The 18,341-nt window shown below is 41.3% G+C and overlaps 1 protein-coding gene across 3 annotated transcripts in view; it reads left to right on the top strand.

Moving 5' to 3' along the window:
- The window catches only part of mdy (diacylglycerol O-acyltransferase), a 114,466-nt gene that overhangs the window by 84,073 nt on the left and 12,052 nt on the right, over window positions 1-18,341 (top strand). For all 3 annotated transcript variants that reach the window (XM_076532828.1, XM_076532827.1, XM_003704346.3), the window contains 3 exons: window positions 2,973-3,147; window positions 4,805-4,913; window positions 16,459-16,503. In XM_076532828.1, the coding sequence (XP_076388943.1) occupies window positions 2,973-3,147; window positions 4,805-4,913; window positions 16,459-16,503 (329 nt within the window). The remainder of the gene's footprint in view (window positions 1-2,972; window positions 3,148-4,804; window positions 4,914-16,458; window positions 16,504-18,341) is intronic.

Below are 18,341 nucleotides of genomic sequence, written 5' to 3'. Positions count from 1 at the left end.
ATCGTTGCTCTCCACGTCGATGTCTACCATCCTCGTACAACTTCATTTACAAGTTAATCCTGAATAACTTTTTTAATTTCATCACCAATGACTTTTATAATTTAATCCTGAGTAACTTTTTTTTGTAATTTCATTCTGAATAACTTTTGTAATTCAGTCCTGATTACTTTTCATAATCATACATCCTGAATTATTTTTGCGATCATACCGAGTAACGTTTACGAATCAAGAGCTGTATATGAAGTGTGAGCTTTATTATTCTTCTTCGACACTATGAGCTTTATTCCTGTGTGAGGATCTCTCTTTTTATAAAGGCAGCGAATATCGATCTGACGATTATCCGTAAGGTCTGCAAACTGTGATTTTGCCAACATGTAAACGCAATCACGTGTTATTTGTATCCCAAGTATCAGTTCGTGTTTTGTGCCCGGCGAAGGTGTATCGCAACCTGATATTACAGACGTGGCTAATTCAGGTTTAGAGCGAAAATATGGCTTGTACGAACGACGGAATGGAAGGCATCCATCTTAACTTATGAACTTGCTGAGTGCAAGGGACTTGATTATAAATGCTGGTTCCACTGAGTTGCAGTCCATTTTCTACAATTTTAGTAGACTTCGAAATCTTAATCTGACCAAATTACAAAATGGAATCATTTTTGACAGTTATGTTGCCTAGCTAATAAAATATTTATTCATCGTGTTATAAAAGATTGAGCAGATCGATTCGTATGGGTTATAAAACATTTGTTGGCACGTGCTAGAAGAATGACAATAGGAGTTGAAAAGACGAAGGGAGGATCGCAAAGCGAGCGAGAAATCTCACAAATTAAGCTTGAACGGTACAAGAGACGAAGCTTTCCGACCGATAGGATTGGCTGCAATCTTCGACAAGGCAATCCGGCGGACTCGTAAATTTCCTGGAACAGTGCGAACCGAGCCTAACAGACCTCGGCTGTCTCGATACCAGTTGGCCACAATTTCCGAACGACATGGAGATCTAATTCTAGAAATTTATTTGCTCGATAAACTGATGGTGTTTTCATCCTATCCTGGAAACGTTGGTGATTCATTAGATCAGAACGTTTCCAATTTCCAAACGTCGTACAACTCGATGACTTTCGAAATTTTTACTTGTCAACTTGTATTGGATGGTCGAAAAGTTAGTTCCAAACGTTTCATCACACTTTCGAGTTCTTATAAATCTTTTCTCATGATCGATCGTGTTGATTTAGCTCAGAGTTTTATTTAAAAACACGGTGCAGAAATAAATATGATAGCTAGACAACGCTTATTTATACATTCACGAATATCGACATATCAATAATCCTCTAATTAATTACTGATCAAATCTCGGGTATGAAAAAATGATGAGCGCAGTAAGAGATTTTTCACCTGTTGAACGTGTTGTGGATTCACCGGAGCCGAATTCGTTCAACAAGTTTCGGCTCGTCTATAATCATAACGGGATCAAGAAACTCGTATTAAAAATTCCAGTCGCGTTTCGTCGGCTCCCATTACCGGGGTGGAATCCTCGCGGTATCTCGCGACTGGTTCGCGCGACGCTCGATGATCGCGCGGCGACGTATTAACTCGAGCATCGCGACGAAACAGGAAATTCCGTGCTCGAGGTATTGAGTACGGGGAAACAGCCGGAAAAACACGAGGGGGAATAAATGAAGCCCCGGGTGGCTAGACAGAGACGAGGTCGGTCGCACGCAGACAACGACAACGAACGAAAAAGAGGCAGCAGGAATTTAATTTGGACGAATTCTTCGGCGCTTATTACGAGGAATGGAAAGGCGTGGAACGTCGCCAGGCGTCGCTCGGACGTCCGTCGTCGGATCGACGTGTTCGCGAGAACGAGACTCCTGTCGATTTCTGCTGCCTTCAAACAGCATTCGATGAGACGACGCCGAACGTCGCGAGTAGTCGACCGGATCGGCCCGATCGGACCGTTCAACGGCTACGGTAATCGGGTAACAGCCGGTGCAACGGAGCTTATTTGAATTCCAGATTGGATTATCCGTCGGATTTGGATAAATGAGGGGATTCTATCAGTTACCTATTCGCGTTGCTGCCGGATTAGACGCATGGACCAGGGAATCGTCTCGGTCGAATAACCAACGAAAAGCTTGTCGAAACGATGGAAATCTCCCAGCTGCTCAATACCTTCTTTATTTTCTACCGATCGTTTGAAAATCCTCTTCGAGAGCAACTGTATTAACCCTACTATTGAGGACGATTGTGGTCACCCTACACGTATCCTCTTTTCATCAATTTGTGGCGGTTTCGCACTTACGCTCATCGCCACTAGATGGCTCATAAGACCTAGACTTGACTTTCTCGCTAGTACGAGCCTTCCTATTCATTACAAGTAGTTCCTGTCCATTCCTAGGATGTTTTACTGAGTCCACTAGCAAGTCCCCAGACGAAACGCTCTCTTTCCTTAATTTTAGCCCTTCCACTAGCTACCCGAACCGCCAAAAATTGAATTCCATTCCTAATTAATCATCCGTATCCCGAGAGGTGGTTACCACGGTAAATTTACCATGATATTGAAGAAATTAGTCCGTGATCGCTGGAGGAGTAATTTGGAACCGTTCGACTTACCGATTCAATTCGAGAAATAATAATGGTTATCGTCGCGTAACAATCGAAACTTATATTGCTCGGGGGATCGAAGTTTAAATACTTGCCGGTTTCCCTCCGAAGATTAAACTATTCTTCCTGGTCCCTGGAGAGGTTCGAAATGATCCTCGGAGCTCTTCGGTGCAAGTTCCACGGTAGCTTTTCATCAAACTCTCCGTCCGAGCTTTCCCTTTTGGATTTTTGTTTTTCCCCCTTCGGAGAAACTTGGCCGGGAGACGAGAGGAGGAGCCGGTGAAATTCCTGTTGCTTGCCAGCCGCGTGTGATTCATCGCTGTAATTTGTTTTTTCCACGTCTAACGCGGATACGATTCGTTGTTGCAGCTTCCAGCGTGAACGGCGCAGAGGTCGACGACTCGAAGCACGAGGTAGACGGGGCTGGTACCGTCTTGGTGCAATATCCGGACAACTTGAATCTCCGCGATCTTTACTACTACATCCTGGCCCCTACGCTCTGCTACGAACTGAATTTCCCTAGGACACAAAGGATTCGGAAAAGGTAAACAGTAATAAGAGAACGCGAGGAGATTTTTCTTTTCTTCGGGGTTTTCAATTCATTGTTTGAGGTTTTAAATCGTAAGATTATTTGAACCGTGAAATATGAACATTACGAGATCGTCGGAGTGACTCGCGAAATGAATGGAAATTAATTTTTTAAGAAGAATTATGCGAAGGAAGGATTGTTGAATACACGAGACTGGAAGATTAATCTGCTTGTTTCCCGCGACAGGCTCAACGTGATCTCGGCTTTCTTGCAAGAATACATCGTCATCTATTTTTCACGGGCATGCATTATGCGTGTCTGTATAAAACTGGACGAAACTTTTCTTGGAGCTAATATTAGAACGCTTTGCGACGAGGAATATTCTGAGTTGTATTTCAGAATTTTTATCGTGGATTGAAATTTCCTTCTCAGAATGCAGGTATATTGTACAACGTTTGACCTGAAATTTGCTACGAGCGTATATTCTCCTTTTTATTGAAGCTACGAAAATTGTTGCCAGAACATTTCAGCCGAAATCAACAAATTCAAAAATATTCTCAAAATTCTATATCGTATAAACAAGGTCATCCTTGATAAATTCTAAATATAATCGCTACTATCAAGAATCCACGATTAAAAATCCGACAGATCACCGACATAAGTCTCAATAAGTTCTTCGACACTCTATCTTTCCGTTACTTAAAACGTCACGTAAATAATTTTCCGAATAGTCGCAACGATCAATTTCAGTTACCGAAGTAACCGTCTGAAACGGAGCTGGTAATTAGATCAGTTAGAAAACACTCGTGTTCTACGCTAAAGTTCCTTTCGATTCTAATCCCGCCGGTGAGCACGTTTATATAGGTACCAGCTCGTATCCGTTCGCGAGCACTTCACCAAAAGTTTGCCTTCTTTTTCGCTCGGTTTCAATCCTACACACTTCCTTTGGAAAGGAAAACGGAGAGAAGAAGGCAAAGTTGGCGAACGGAGTGTTCGCGAAATTAGATTTAAGTGGGCTATTGTTGGGAAAATAGAGAAGGGTACGTTTGGATGGACTCCGGAGGGGGAGGACAGGGTGATGTATTCCTTTCCGTGCTTCCGTCTGGTATTTCCGATTGTATCCGAAATCCTGGAGATTTTTATAGAACACTTTCTTCCCTCTGCACCAAAGTATTTTAACAAACCTTATAGCAGGAAGTGCATTTAGAGCCGTTGCTTCTTGCCACTATTGTTGGCTACGAAAGTATGGTACTCGTTTTTAAGTACATGCTCTATCAGCTCATGGTATTTCACAAGGAATTAACCTTTTGCTCTCGACAGTATTTTTACCGTTCGCAACTTTAAAAGTACTTGGTTGAAAAATTAGATGAATTGTTTTACAGTCATGATTGTCACTATTGTTTCACCTATTCATTATTACGTATTCATTACATATGTAACACTATGGATTTGGTTAAACTATTTACGTTAAATTATTGAACTATACGGTGAGTCTCTCTTTAGGTGCAAAAAATATCAAGTTTATAAAGATGTCATATACAAGAACTTAATAATTAAAGTATGAGGTTAGAAAGTTAATAGGATTATGTTCTCGAATCCAGTTCACGAATCTGTGAATGAAAAACAGATTTACTTTAGTATCCCTTAAGAAACGTTTTATTTCTTCTTGCAGATTTTTGATTAAACGTATCCTGGAGGTCGTGGTCGGCTGCCAAGTGGTCATGTCGCTGTTTCAACAATGGATGGTCCCGTCCGTGAAGAACTCGCTGGTGCCGTTCAGCGTAAGTGTTTCATTTACCCTTCTTTCTTTTCCACCCTTTCTTCCGTCGTAGAAGAAAAAAAATTTTCATTACGTCTGGCGAGGCAGTGCTTCGAACCGTACATCATAGAAAACAATCTCCCGTTCTCTCTATCCCGTTGTTCCGTTCGCTGTACCTTCGCGGCCATGCATCATACGGTTATCCCTTTTATTCTCGCCGGAAATAAATAATAACAATAATCTATCGACCGTCGATACATCGATGCAGACCGGACGTTATTAAGGAGGCTAATTATTTATTGGGACGGTGATAAATAAATGGAGACTAGCCACGGCTACGAAATGGCTTCCTAAGATAGAGGGCGTGGGTGAACAGAAGTGTAATTTGGTTTCGGCAAATAGGTACGATCAATCTTTCTCGTAATTCCCCGACTAGAGGCACGATACGCACGAATATATGGCCGGGCCAAACTACACGCCTGGTAAAATGATAGCCAGATTCTATCCTTAATTTCTACCAGAAAAATTTTTGAATTATGGCAGATATACTTTGTAACACACATTAAATAATTAAATCACCGCATTCATTCTTTCAGCATCGTGATATTTGTCTATTCTTTATGAGAACAATGAAAGATGATTTCATAAGGAAACAGATGTTAACATTTTGGCGTAGATTGTACAGAAAATTCTGTCTCTGTTTGGGCAGAAAATCCTGATGCAAACCCCTCTAATGATGTGTTCCTAGGCGCGTCGCGCAATAATAGCCCTGACACGAGCCATCAATTTTTATCTGGCCGGCTGTTAAGCGGCCTCTCGGTCCCTCTTTTTTTCTGGTTATATTTGACAGCCGCCGATCATTTGTTAGGGAACTAGGCCGGGGGGTACATTTCCCGAGGACCCACGAAAATATTCCACGTGTCCCGTATCGCGAGTACACGGTCGGCTTGTAATCAGGATGGGGCTGTAAATATTCTGGATAAGCTGGCTGGACAATTTAGACGGAACGCAACGTCCAGGATATTACGATTGTATCTCTTATTACCCGGAGGTACGGCGCAGCTTGAAATAACGCTCCCGGAACGAGAACGATGAGAACAAACACACCGGGACGTTGACAGACGGTCCGGGTTTGGTAATTGAGCCGCGGCCCTTCATAATTCCGTCCTGTATTTTCGGTAGAAATTTCATTCGATGCCGGGAACGACGAACTTGAGATCGCGGGCTCGTAATTAATCCCGTTGGTTCCCGTCGATGGTCGGAATTAGTTGGCGACCGGTTATTCGTTAACACGTTAAATACCGTCGTCCTGGCTTCGTGTACACACGAAATTTCGCAAGCTGGAGAAAAGATTTTTATAGCGGAAAATTTAGTGGCTTGGGAATTTCAGGATTTGTATCTGTGGAAATTTGGGGTGTGGGAAATTAGGGGTGAAAATTTCAAAGTTTGGGATTTTGGGGATTTGGAAGCTTGTTAAATTCAGAAATTTGGGAATATGGAAACTTGAGAGTTTGGAAATTTGGGGATTTGGAAGCTTGTTAAATTCAGAAATTTGGGAATGTGGAAACTTGAGGGTTTGGAAATTTGAGAATGTGGAAACTTGAGGGTTTGAAAATTTGGGGATTTGGAAGCTTGTTAAATTCAGAAATTTGGGAATGTGGAAACTTGAGGGTTTGGAAATTTGAGAATATGGAAACTTGATGGTTTGGAAATTTGGGGATTTGGAAGCTTGTTAAATTCAGAAATTTGGGAATGTGGAAACTTGAGGGTTTGGAAATTTGGGAATGTGGAAGCTTGTTAAATTCAGAAATTTGGGAATGTGGAAACTTGAGAGTTTGTAAATTTGTAGATTTGAAAATTTGGGTATTTGGAAACTTAGGAGTTTAGAAATTTGAGGATTTGGTCACTAGAGGGTTTGAATGCGTAGACATTTGTGAAAGTGGTGAATTGGGGCATCGACAGTTTGAGAGTTTGAAAAATTTTTAAGTTTGTAAATTTAAAAATTTGTAAACTTGCAAAATTGCGGAATTTGAGGACTTGGAATCGACACTTAACAAACTTCTTCAAAACCCCAAAATTTGTAGATTTGGATAGATTGCCGCAGTGAAACCACAAGTTACCAAGCCGAGCCGAAATTCATTACGGCATTCATTTGAAATAACATTATAAGTAGCATTAATATTCTATTAAGTTGGCAAAGCAGCAGGTGGAAAATTCAAATTTCCCGTCTGTAAATTGAACTTTCCATAACAACGTAGAAAAGATGAAATTCGCTTTTCCTGCAAACCCCGAGGTCGTTCCTTTTTCTCGGTTTTCTCCTGAAACAATTAGCGTCGGTTGTTGAAACGGCTTAACCACGAGACGGAGTTCATTGAAGGCAATTGTCTCGTTGACACCTAAGCGACGTTGAATTAATTAATAAACAACAGCAGTCACGCGGAACACAAAGTGGCGATTAAGTCCGATTAAATGGCAGATTGCGCGGACAATGAATGCATTACGGCGGTTAGGCATGCGATACTCGGTTGATAGCAGCGCGTGATAGCAAGCAGCAGTAATTAATTGAAATAAAATTCATGACGAATTCGTTTCGGTGCTATATCGAAGGAACTAGCATCCTGTACTCTGTCGACGGCTGAAGAACTTGATCAATCGAACCTCGCGTTAATTAACGGTAACAGATTCATCGATTTTGATGAAACGAGATTCAACTTGGTCCTCGACGTCGGTTGCTCCGTTTTGTAATCTCGATGCAACGAAGAAGATGAATTTGCATCGAGACGAATGTACTTGCAATTAAAGAATGTAAGGTACAATAACGAATATCAAGAATTTCTTTGTGTTACGGAAATATTAATTAAGTGTTGCATAAATTGCATAATGAAAGAGGAAATTAAGAATGTACCCCTTATTGAATAACGAGTTGGCAGAGTGAACAGTTAACAATAGTTACGTAATTGTTTGAAAAGAAATATTGGGATGTTCCACCCCGTTTCGAATTTCGATTTCCTGAACGTGCAACAACGCGTTAAACTCGAGCACTTTCAACTCCATCCGCGCGTAATGTTTCCCTTTTCCATGAATGGAAGACGGGACCTAAAGTGGAGGCGCAACCCTAAACAACCATGAACCGGACACTTGGTCGCGGAACTTTGCAACAGCAAGAGGCACCGTTTAGCCAAGACAACCACGATAGAACTTGCGCGTCGGATAGTTGCTCGTTTCCACCGTATTCTCATCCCTCGGCCCTTTTCGAGTCAGCCCTTTAGTGCTCCAGTTACTCGCCGACCGATTATTAAGCGTTTCCATGGCTTCGAATCGATTGGATCGATGTAAGTGGCAGCGTTTCGCCGTTCGCGAAGATTTCGATCGAGAACAGACTCGGTTCATGATTTTCAACCGAATTGCCACCGCAAATCGTTGGAAACTGAGGCGGCCGAATTTCGAGCGCGAGTGGACGATGGCTACGTTGTTCTTCGATCGAACGAATTTATGATATCGATCGGACACCGAGTAATTACCGTGCAAGGTGCGCCAGAGATAATTCCGGGGTGGCGAACTCTTTCTCTATCCATTTCCACGTCGTCCGCCTCGTCATTTTCTCTATCTTCGATCGCGTCCACCCTCTTCTTTTTTCCTACGTTTTCTCCGGCGATCCTCACCTTTCTGGCGGACAAATTGGATTCGATAATTGCGAATCACGATGACAGAGACGACAGTCACGTCGGCGATCGGCCAGCTGGATACGAGAAAATATCTTCGTCTTTCGATTTAGTTCGCACAGGTCTATCACTGTCGCGAGAATCGAGACACCCCGAAGAAATCGATATTGCTTTCGTGCCACGTTCCGATCGCATGCATTCGCGAGATCCGATAATTATGATCCGCTCGGCACGATTCTAATTACTTGTTCCGTCCGGACGCGTTAAGGCTGCAAAAATGAACTTTCGGAACTGCGCGGATTTTCAAATTTCAGATAAGAAAAATAGACGCGACTGGTAATTGGAATTACAGTTACCCTTGGCAACGGCGAGCCGTCACTACAATATTTAAGAAACTTTCGTTCTAATTTTCCACTCGCCTGCAAACCCGTTAATTAACATTCGTACAAATTTGAACAAATTCTACTAATTACTTTCGTTGAGTAAATTTCATCGTTCTGTCCGTTTGCATAATTTAAATTCTCCTCGTTCCAGTCTCGATAAGAAGATAAATGATCGCGTCTGACTAAATACATCGGTATCTGGCCGGTAATATCGGTTTTCGAATGGAATTTCGTGCCATGTTTTCGCGGTAAGAAAACTGCAACGACGATCGCTCGTTTCAAAACAAAGGGATCGTCGAAATTCCGGGCTGTTCACAACGCTGGAACATAGACGGTCGACTACGTAACACGGCCATCTATGGATATAGGTGGTAAACCGCGGATGTCCGGCGCGGATCAGCCGTGGTTAAAACTGTCCGCGTAAAAGGATCCATTTAAATCCACGAAGCTGGCTGAACACGCGCGGGAAATTTCTGCCACCGGTGCACGCTGACAGGCTAACCATTCATCCCCTCGTTAACGGACAATCAAAACCGCAGCGCGGTTGGATTTTTTCAATTAATGTCACCGTATTAAATGAATAAACGTCAGATTGTTAATTATCCCCTGCAGGAACGTCGAAGTCATATGAACTACGAGCGTCTGCGGACCGAACGTGCAGGCACGCGAAATTACGTGTTTGCCGCTCTTTACAGGAAAAGCGGAGAGAAAAATAAAAATAAATCGAGCAACGTCGAGCAAAAACCAACAATGACGGCTGTTTGTCGGTTCTCCATTCTGTCTCCCCAGGCAATTGCTGCTTGCACAACGCTAATTTCTGCTGCGTGCACCGCGAAATTGTCCACTCATTACTGGCACGAGATCACCGTTGTCTTTATCGCGGTGGCACTTACGTGTCCAGCGCAAACGGCAATTGCGAATGATCAAAACTCACCGTTACTTGGAAATTGCTCGAGGAAACAATTTAACTTCCAGCAATTTCAACTTCTGGACTGATGATTCTGTTCGGTAAATAACCCTCGAATTGCGTCTCTCGTTCGACGACGAACATGTGTACGTCGTTATATATTAATCGTCTTGTTTCTCAAAGATACGGTTGGTAAATTATTGGTGCAAGGATCTAAAAATCGATGTTACTTCAATGATCGTGTTCCATTTTGTTCGAAATAATCACGCCCGTCAATTCGCTGAGAGGAAGTATCGACTTTTCAATGACCGATAAAAATACTTTTATCTCACAGTGTCCCGCTTCTACTATAGAACGAACGTCCTATGATCCAACACGTAGAAAATTCCTTTTCCACCTGCGCAAACTTTCTCGGACCATCTTCGAAAACAAAACGCTGAGTTATCAAGTAGCACAGTCGAGAAAAATCAGATACAATTTTTTTTTCCTCTATTTCGCTGTCAGTTGACCCATGCAGTGACGGCGGCTGAAAAAGCTCCCGTATAATAGCAAGAAAAATGAAACGAGAAAGAATGAAGAGTGGAGGGGAGAGAAAAAGAGTTTACGAGCATTCAGGATGGGAAATCGATACGATATTTCATCCGTTTCGCCGTCAACGGTCTCGAAGGTGCGAGCAGCCAAGTTGCACAGGCTGCACCCCATCCACCCGTTTCATCCCCGTCCCCTCTGGCAGCCTCGAAAATCCTTTAAACGTTCATCCCTTTAAGGAGTAGCACGTCGTCGAGCCGATAAGCCGACGTTCGATGCGACCCCGCCGTCACCTTTCGATCGGTCGATTGCCCTACAGTGTGAAGTCATCCGTGTGTTGGAACGCCGTGAAAGATAGGCGAAACTTACTACCGGCCATTTGCATTTCACCGCCGGGAGTAAATTTTCAACGATCTATAACGCGAATTAGTATCGCCTTTCGCGCCAAAAGATTTACAACCGGATTGCATTTTTTTCTTTTGCGAAATTGATATCGCTGTTTACTCTTCTGCAGCGAAGCTTGTTTACAGGGTTAATGGAAGACGCTTTTGTTGACGGTTGAAATCTGGAAATTGGGGATCGAGATTGAAACGTTTGGCGGGAGTTTGATAATTGAGAAGTTTTAGAAATTGTGGCTTTGAGAATTAGCAAGTTTCGGAACTTCGGGGCTCGAAAATTGAGAAGTTCAAGAAGTTAAACTTTTGACAATTGAGAAGTTTAAGAACTTGAGGGTTTGAGAATTGGAGAAAAGAACTTCGGGGTTTGAGAATTGGGAAGTTTGACTTAGCGGTTAGAGAATTAGGAAGTTAGGGGTTCGAAAATTAGGAAGTTTATGAACTTGAGCGTGAGAATTTAGAAATTCAGAAATTTTAGATTTTGAAGACTTTGAAATTCGGAGAATTTATAATTTACATAGTTTCGAAAATTTCCCCCTTCCCAAAACTGAAAAATTTCTGCAATATCGTTCTACATGTCCTGCTAAAGAGAAGGGTCAGCCGACATTTGGAGGGTCCTGATGCCTAGTTACGCGAACGACCACGGTGCCTTAAATAATTCCATTCTCGCGTTAGAGAATGTTGTTTCGCCCCGACGTTGTTTCCTCGAGCTTCGACGCCGGAAATTGAGGTCCTGTTCACTGGATCGTTAACTGGAACGCGTGAAAAGTATTCGCAATTGAGGCAGAAGGCTGATTAATGGAAGGAATGTTATACCCGCTCGAATTGACAGGAAACTGAACAATTTCCTAACGTATAACTCTATCGTTTTCTCATTCATCAAATGTTAGTCGTGAAAAACGTGCTTGTTCACCGCCGGTGTCGGACACATGTTTAAAACCGAATCGAAGTCCTTTAAAACTGCATCGCGAAGCATAAATCGTTTTATCCCCGTCTTACAGAATGCATTTTCCCGCTTAATTAAGGGTAAAGTGCATTAAGTTCGCTTTATTCATGCGACAAGATATCAAAGAACTCCGAAGAACGTTTCTTTGATAAATCCTTAACAACGCTCATATAAGTTCGCGACTCGGAAGCAAATGTTCCCCAAGGACTCATTACAGAAGCGTTCCGAAATAAAAGTACCTCGCTGCAAGAAATATTTATCGAACCGTTTGCTCGGCAACCCAATTACGAGCATAATTTCATTTAAAGAATGAATCATCTCCGACGGACGTTTAATAAATAAATAAAGGCGACGGGGATTGATTGGACGAAAAGTGCGCGGAGAAAAGGCCTCTGTTGTATCGTTTATTTGGACCCAACGTCAGACGTGCCGTGGCGACCCTTTCGACGAAATTACCCCTAATTTTTCTGCCGCTGTGTGGCACAAAGATGAAGGGAAGATACAACACGAGCACCGTAGATTACGCCGCCATTGTCGACCCGCTTGGAATTCAATTCCTCGGCCAGTGAATTGCCAGTATCTCGAGAACACTCGAGGAAACGCGACAAGAAGGTGTTCGTGGATGCAAAGTCGTAAATCTCTGGCCGCTAATTGAAACGACGTCGAAAGAAGGGAAACGATAGCGAGCTTCCATGCTGGCTTGTCTCGAGTCGCACGAACCACTTCTTCCTGTTCTCTTTTTACCTTATTCCTTTCTACGCTTCGGTATAAGTCTAATTTATCGATAGTTCAGGGGATCTCGGGTTATATTGCCGTTTTGAGGTTAGGACGAGGTGAATGAACGATGTACTTGATTGTGTGTTGCTGACTGTGGATGTCTGGACGTAATGGATGTATAGTGGATGTGTGTTTAGTGCCATATAGTGGGAATGTGTAGCCGATTGCTTTGATGAAATTTGTAATTATGATTCTATGATGATTATAATCTTATGATTATCAAGAACAGTCAATTGATTAATCTGTCTTGTAACGAGTTGAATCTTGTTGAATTGTATTTAATATAGAATACGTGTGGAATTAAATCATGAGGAATTAAGTCATGTAGGATTAAATCACGTGGAATTGAACCCTGTCAAATTGAGTCACATCACACTACGTAGAATTGAATCACACAATCGTGGAACCGGATTATCCCGAATTGAATCGCGTGGAACTAAATCACGTGGAATTAAATCGTGTCGAATTGAATGCTTCGAATTGAACCGCGTCGTGAGGAATCGCGTGAAATTAAATCGTGCGAACTTGGATCCACCAGAATTGAATAGCTCCAAATCAAATCACGTCGTGTCAAATCGAATCGCGTGGAGTTAAACCGTGTCGAATTAAAACGCTGCGAATTGAACCAGATGGAAGTGGAGTTGTTTCGAACGAAGTCGTAAGCAACATTTTTATCCAAAACTTCATGTGTCGTTCCTGATCTTTCGTATCTGCAACCTTCATCTGTGATTCTGACAAAATTTCTTGTGAGATCTTCAGCAATTAAAGAAATAACGTGTCCAGCAAGATATATAAGTGTACACGAAGTTGTCGGGGAAGAGTATTCAATTTCAGTGGTATAGTCAATGGCGTCGATGTCTCGAGTTACGACTGTACCTGAGTGTTCGCGTTTTCGCTCGAGACGGGCTTATTATAACCCCTTTGTGTGCACTAAGGTTTCTCCCACGAAGGTTTCTGGCCTTTGATCCGGTCAGACGATCGATCCTCGAGCCACGTCTCGCTTGTTGTCCGAGCAGGAAGCAGAAGCGACGACGGGAAACACGAAGAATCAAGCTCGGAGCCAAGTGTCATATGCGTGAGATTTAAACGCGACCCTCACCGGAGAATCCGACGATATGTCCTCCTTTTATTTTTGCTTCGAACGCTCTTCACTTTCCCCCTTTTGCTGTGCTTTGCTCGCGAACGCCACTCGAGCAGCTCTATTCATTCGCGAACGCTTTCGAAGCAACCGAGAGTACCCTTTCGACTGGAAATATAGAACACGATCGCTTAGGATAGCACGATTTTCATCAGAAATTCAACAAGTTCCTCTTTAGACCTCTGTATCAGCGGTGTTGAACGTGAGTGTCATTTCTCGCGAGGAATCACTTTTATGGCGTGTTCCGTATCGAGGAATTCGTGCTGTTATTAATTACTTGTACATCTTATTTTGGTTCGTATATTGCTAAATTTTTACACCTCTAGATTTGTAGAGTGTTTAGATTCGCACATCCGTAGGTACTTCTATATTTTTATATACACTGTGACTGTATATCTATAGCTCTGTACATTTCTATTTTTATGTCCCTAGATGCCTATACTCCTATATGCCTACACTGTTACATCTTACATCTCTACTTCTCCGATATCGCTATATTTCTACAGCTCTCAATCTTCACGCTCCTATATCCTCACCCCTATGTCCTCACATCCCCATATATCTACACCCTCACATAGGGCGAAGAATACCGTATATTTCTATGACCCTATGACCCATGTTCCTATACCACTGTACCTCTATTACACCCTCGTACCCCCATCAGTGGAAGAATCGATATTTCTATGACCCTATACATTATAATAGGAAAAGTTGATGTAGTTGGTCAAGATCATTCCGCTGAAATTTTCACTGGTTCGATCATAGAATATTTAAGCATCAAAGCGATTTCAGGAACGGCTGGTAACAAAATCAAGCGTTCCGAGCAGCTGGCTCGACTCAAATTAGAATATTATATTCCGGGTTTATAACGAACGTGCATCAAGCGCTGTAATTACGAGTCCCAGAATGCGTATAATTATACATAGTTTCGTTTCAATTTCTGCGAAATGTCCGCACGAATTGCCGTGTCTGAAGTGAAATCGAATTAGTGTTCCATTTGCGTGTACCGGTTGTATACGAGCAATTTGCAACTTTTTGGGAAAAAAAAGCTTGGGTGGCCATTGTTCGAATAAATCTCGTTACACGAATTGTTTGTTGACTGCTCTTCCCGCGGATACGATTGTCGAATATCGCGGGATTAGACGGCGGGGGGTTGCGGATGAATATTTGTGCACGCGTGGTTAAACGTATGTGGAGATCGTGCGCGCGGAAATGGTGTGTTGAAATCGACAGGAGGCTCTTTAGGTATTTATTTGTAAGCCTGGTATATAAGCACCGTGGGTTCTCGTGTTGTGCCATTCGGAGAGACCTCGACAACCGCCACTTAAGCGAAACGCCGGAGGGGTGGTTTCCTTCCCCTGTATTCAATTAGTACACCGCACGAAATATCAATTCCATTGCTCGAAAGCTCCTTCGACGTTTTCGAAGCGTACGAGGATAAGAGATACTTTCCGGCAACCGCAAGTATTCCATTCGCTAGTTCCTGCTCTACGTTAATCTAATCTCGGAAACTTCGTGCTTTCCACCTGGTTTATCAATTACCGTGTCGCAGATTGCATTATGCATTCATTTATTTTTTCCCAACTTTCCTGCTAGTCGGACATTCGACTAACGTTACAATAATTACGTAGTTTCACTTGCTTTCTCGTTTCCCTCTTCCTCGTTCGAAGCTCATTATTGTTATATTTAAATTTCATTTAATTCAATATAATTTAATGTTGGTCTGATTTAATTAATATTGTAATTGAATTTACTGTTGACGACACCTGAATTTTTACTTTATCATTTAATATTATTTTTAATTTATTTAATTAATAATTAATACCGTTCCTATTTTTTATGCTTTATATATTCGATAAAATTTATGCATTGGAAAAAGTGAAACATCGCATAAAATGTGCTAGTGTATTTATAATAGATTTCAGTAGATGATGTTTCATGCGAAGTATCGCCAGATAAAAAAACTAACAAGGAAGTACATTTTTCATAAAAATATAAATCATGAAATGTGGGTATTTTTTATCACGCTCTCCGATTTTAGCGGGCAGTGAAAGGTTCAATAATTTATACCATAACGTGTCCAACTGGATATACCGCTTTCCGCTATGACATTCAAGGTGTTAATTAGTATTACTCTGAATACTTGCGCCCAATTATACATGTTATAAAATATTCTGTAAATAACGGGAAGCGAAATGCCCGCATGATGAATAAAAATGATAATTCGAGTTTTTCGAAGAGAATAAAATATTTGAAAAGTTTTTAATCCTTCCGGATAATTTACAGTCACAGTTCATTCGTTCATTTACGAGAATAATAAAGATATATTTATATTGAAATTGAGAACAAATGCAACACGGGGCATGAAAAATCGTCGTGATATTTCTATATTATTCATATCACAACGAATAAATATAAATGTTGACCGTAGTGAAGTGTACACGGTACAGCTTTTAAAAGGTAAACATTTCGGACCGATATAAAATTTACAGGGTTACGCGAAAATCATCGGGTGTCTTCGGTGTTTCGAAAAATATTTTTCCTACTTTCCGTGAAATGTCGACCTTGCGATTACCATCTCCGTTAATTGTACCGGTGTTTTAATTACGAGCCACCCCCCAGTTCGTCGTAATCATTGTGCAAAAATTTCCGCGCGAACTGGCGATTCCAGGCTACATATTCCGCAGGTTCGAGTCCAATTAGGAACTTTCGTTTCGTACCCCTATTTCACTGGATCCCTCCACCTCCAGTTCTATAACTTCCATCCTAATTGTGTTTACCGTTCACCTGGATTTCTTCAAATTAATAATCGAAACTCGTTTATTTTTCAGAACATGGACGTGGCGAAGGCTTCTGAACGGCTGCTGAAATTAGCTGTGAGTACTATTTATTTCTGCTCTAACGGTTTCACAAAATTCCTAAATTACCTAAGCATCCAAATTATTCCAAATTAATTATATACTCTTAAATTTTCCATATCTCCACATTCTCATGGCTCTCAATATCCATGTCACAAAATCTCTAACTCCCTGTGTTCCAAATTGCCTACATTTCCAAATCCACAAATCCCCTCCTGATATTTTCAAATCTCCACGTCCAGAGCTTTCAATACTCCAAGCCCCATTTCATCTTTATTCCCAAATTTAGGTACACAAATTTCCAAATTTACCCCGTACCATAAACAGAGTAAAGAAGAGCGAATTTCCAGAGAAACGCCTCTAATTACCAGCATTTCAAATATTTCTCAAATATTACTCAAAGCGAAATCGTCTCATAATGTCGCAGAAATCGCAGCAATTTTCTCATTAGTCTCGGTAAATCTTCTTAGAATGTAGTTTCGCGCTTTCACGAAAACTCGGTTTGGTACTTTCGCTCGGTGGTGTACAAAACCAGCGGAGTACAGACAGTCGTACAAACACACACGTGCACAGACGTAAGAACGCAGCTTCCTATTCTACATGTGTTCCCGAGCGTGCACGCGTTCCTCGTCTCCGAATTGTTCGCTTTCTCGTCGGAGACCTCTTAGGTGGAAAGCCTCGAAGCAATATTTGCGAATTCAATCTCCTTTTCGTTGTGCGGTACGCGAACTTCGTCGCGAGCTAAGAGGTATCGTTCGATTTTGTAGCGTGTTGCAGAAACGTATGGCGGATGACTGTGTCGTTTAACACGTTGACTGCTGTGCTAAAAATTGACGTGTGTGGCCACATGTTCTATTATACGATTCAAATTATTCGTATAATATACTTAACTATTCAGTTTTATATTCTAACTTGTTAATGTATATCGTTGATCAAATATTTAGGGCACTGAACAATCTCTTCTTTTTCATTTTTTAGATTCGTCTTTCAGTTTGTTAAGGTACATCATTGATTAAATATTTGGAGCACTGAACAATTTCTTCTTCTTAAATTTTATATTCATTTTTCAATTTGTTAGTGTATATCACTGATAAAATATTCAGAGCACTAAACAATCTTCTTCTTAATTTTTGAGATTCATCTTTCAGTTTGTTAATGTATATCACTGGTCAAATATTTATGGTACTGAACAATTTCTTCTTCTTAAATTTTATATTCATTTTTCAGTTTGTTAGTTATATCACTGATAAAATATTCAGAGCACTAAACAGTTTTTTTCTATTAATTTTTGAAATTCATCTCACAGTTTGTTAGTGTATGTCATTGATCAAATATTTAAAATACTCAAAAGTTTCTTCTTCTTAACTTTTCAGTTTCATCTTTTAGTTTCTTAATAAATATCATTAAAATAATATTGAGAAAACAATCTTCTCTTTTTGTGCACCTTTCGATAATTTAACGGAATTTAAGCAGTGACCAGAAAGACAGTCGATGCGTCCACACACGTCATGGTTTAGGGATGCATATCATCCCTGCAGATACACAGCGGACGCTGTAGTTTCGTAGCTGACTGTAGCCACGAGCGTTTCAATGCATACCGAAAATTCCGTGACGAATCTAGGAATTCATCGCTTGCAATTTTTGTCGTGTAGACTGCTGGCAGATGCCTCGGGCATAAATTATGCGGCTGCAGAAATCGCGATTGTCCGGATGGAGCTCTACAAAACTGTACCGATAATTGAACGAGAAATTAGAGTTTCTCTCCACTGAACAAATTTTTGAAATATTGACTCGTATCTTGAAGACCCATAAAGTGGACTTTCAGTTCAACTTAAATAAAAGAAATAGCTCGTGCA

This window comes from Megachile rotundata, chromosome 6 (assembly GCF_050947335.1).
Source record: "Megachile rotundata isolate GNS110a chromosome 6, iyMegRotu1, whole genome shotgun sequence".
Lineage (NCBI taxonomy): Eukaryota > Metazoa > Arthropoda > Insecta > Hymenoptera > Megachilidae > Megachile > Megachile rotundata.
This window is presented reverse-complemented; position numbering and strand designations above follow the sequence as displayed.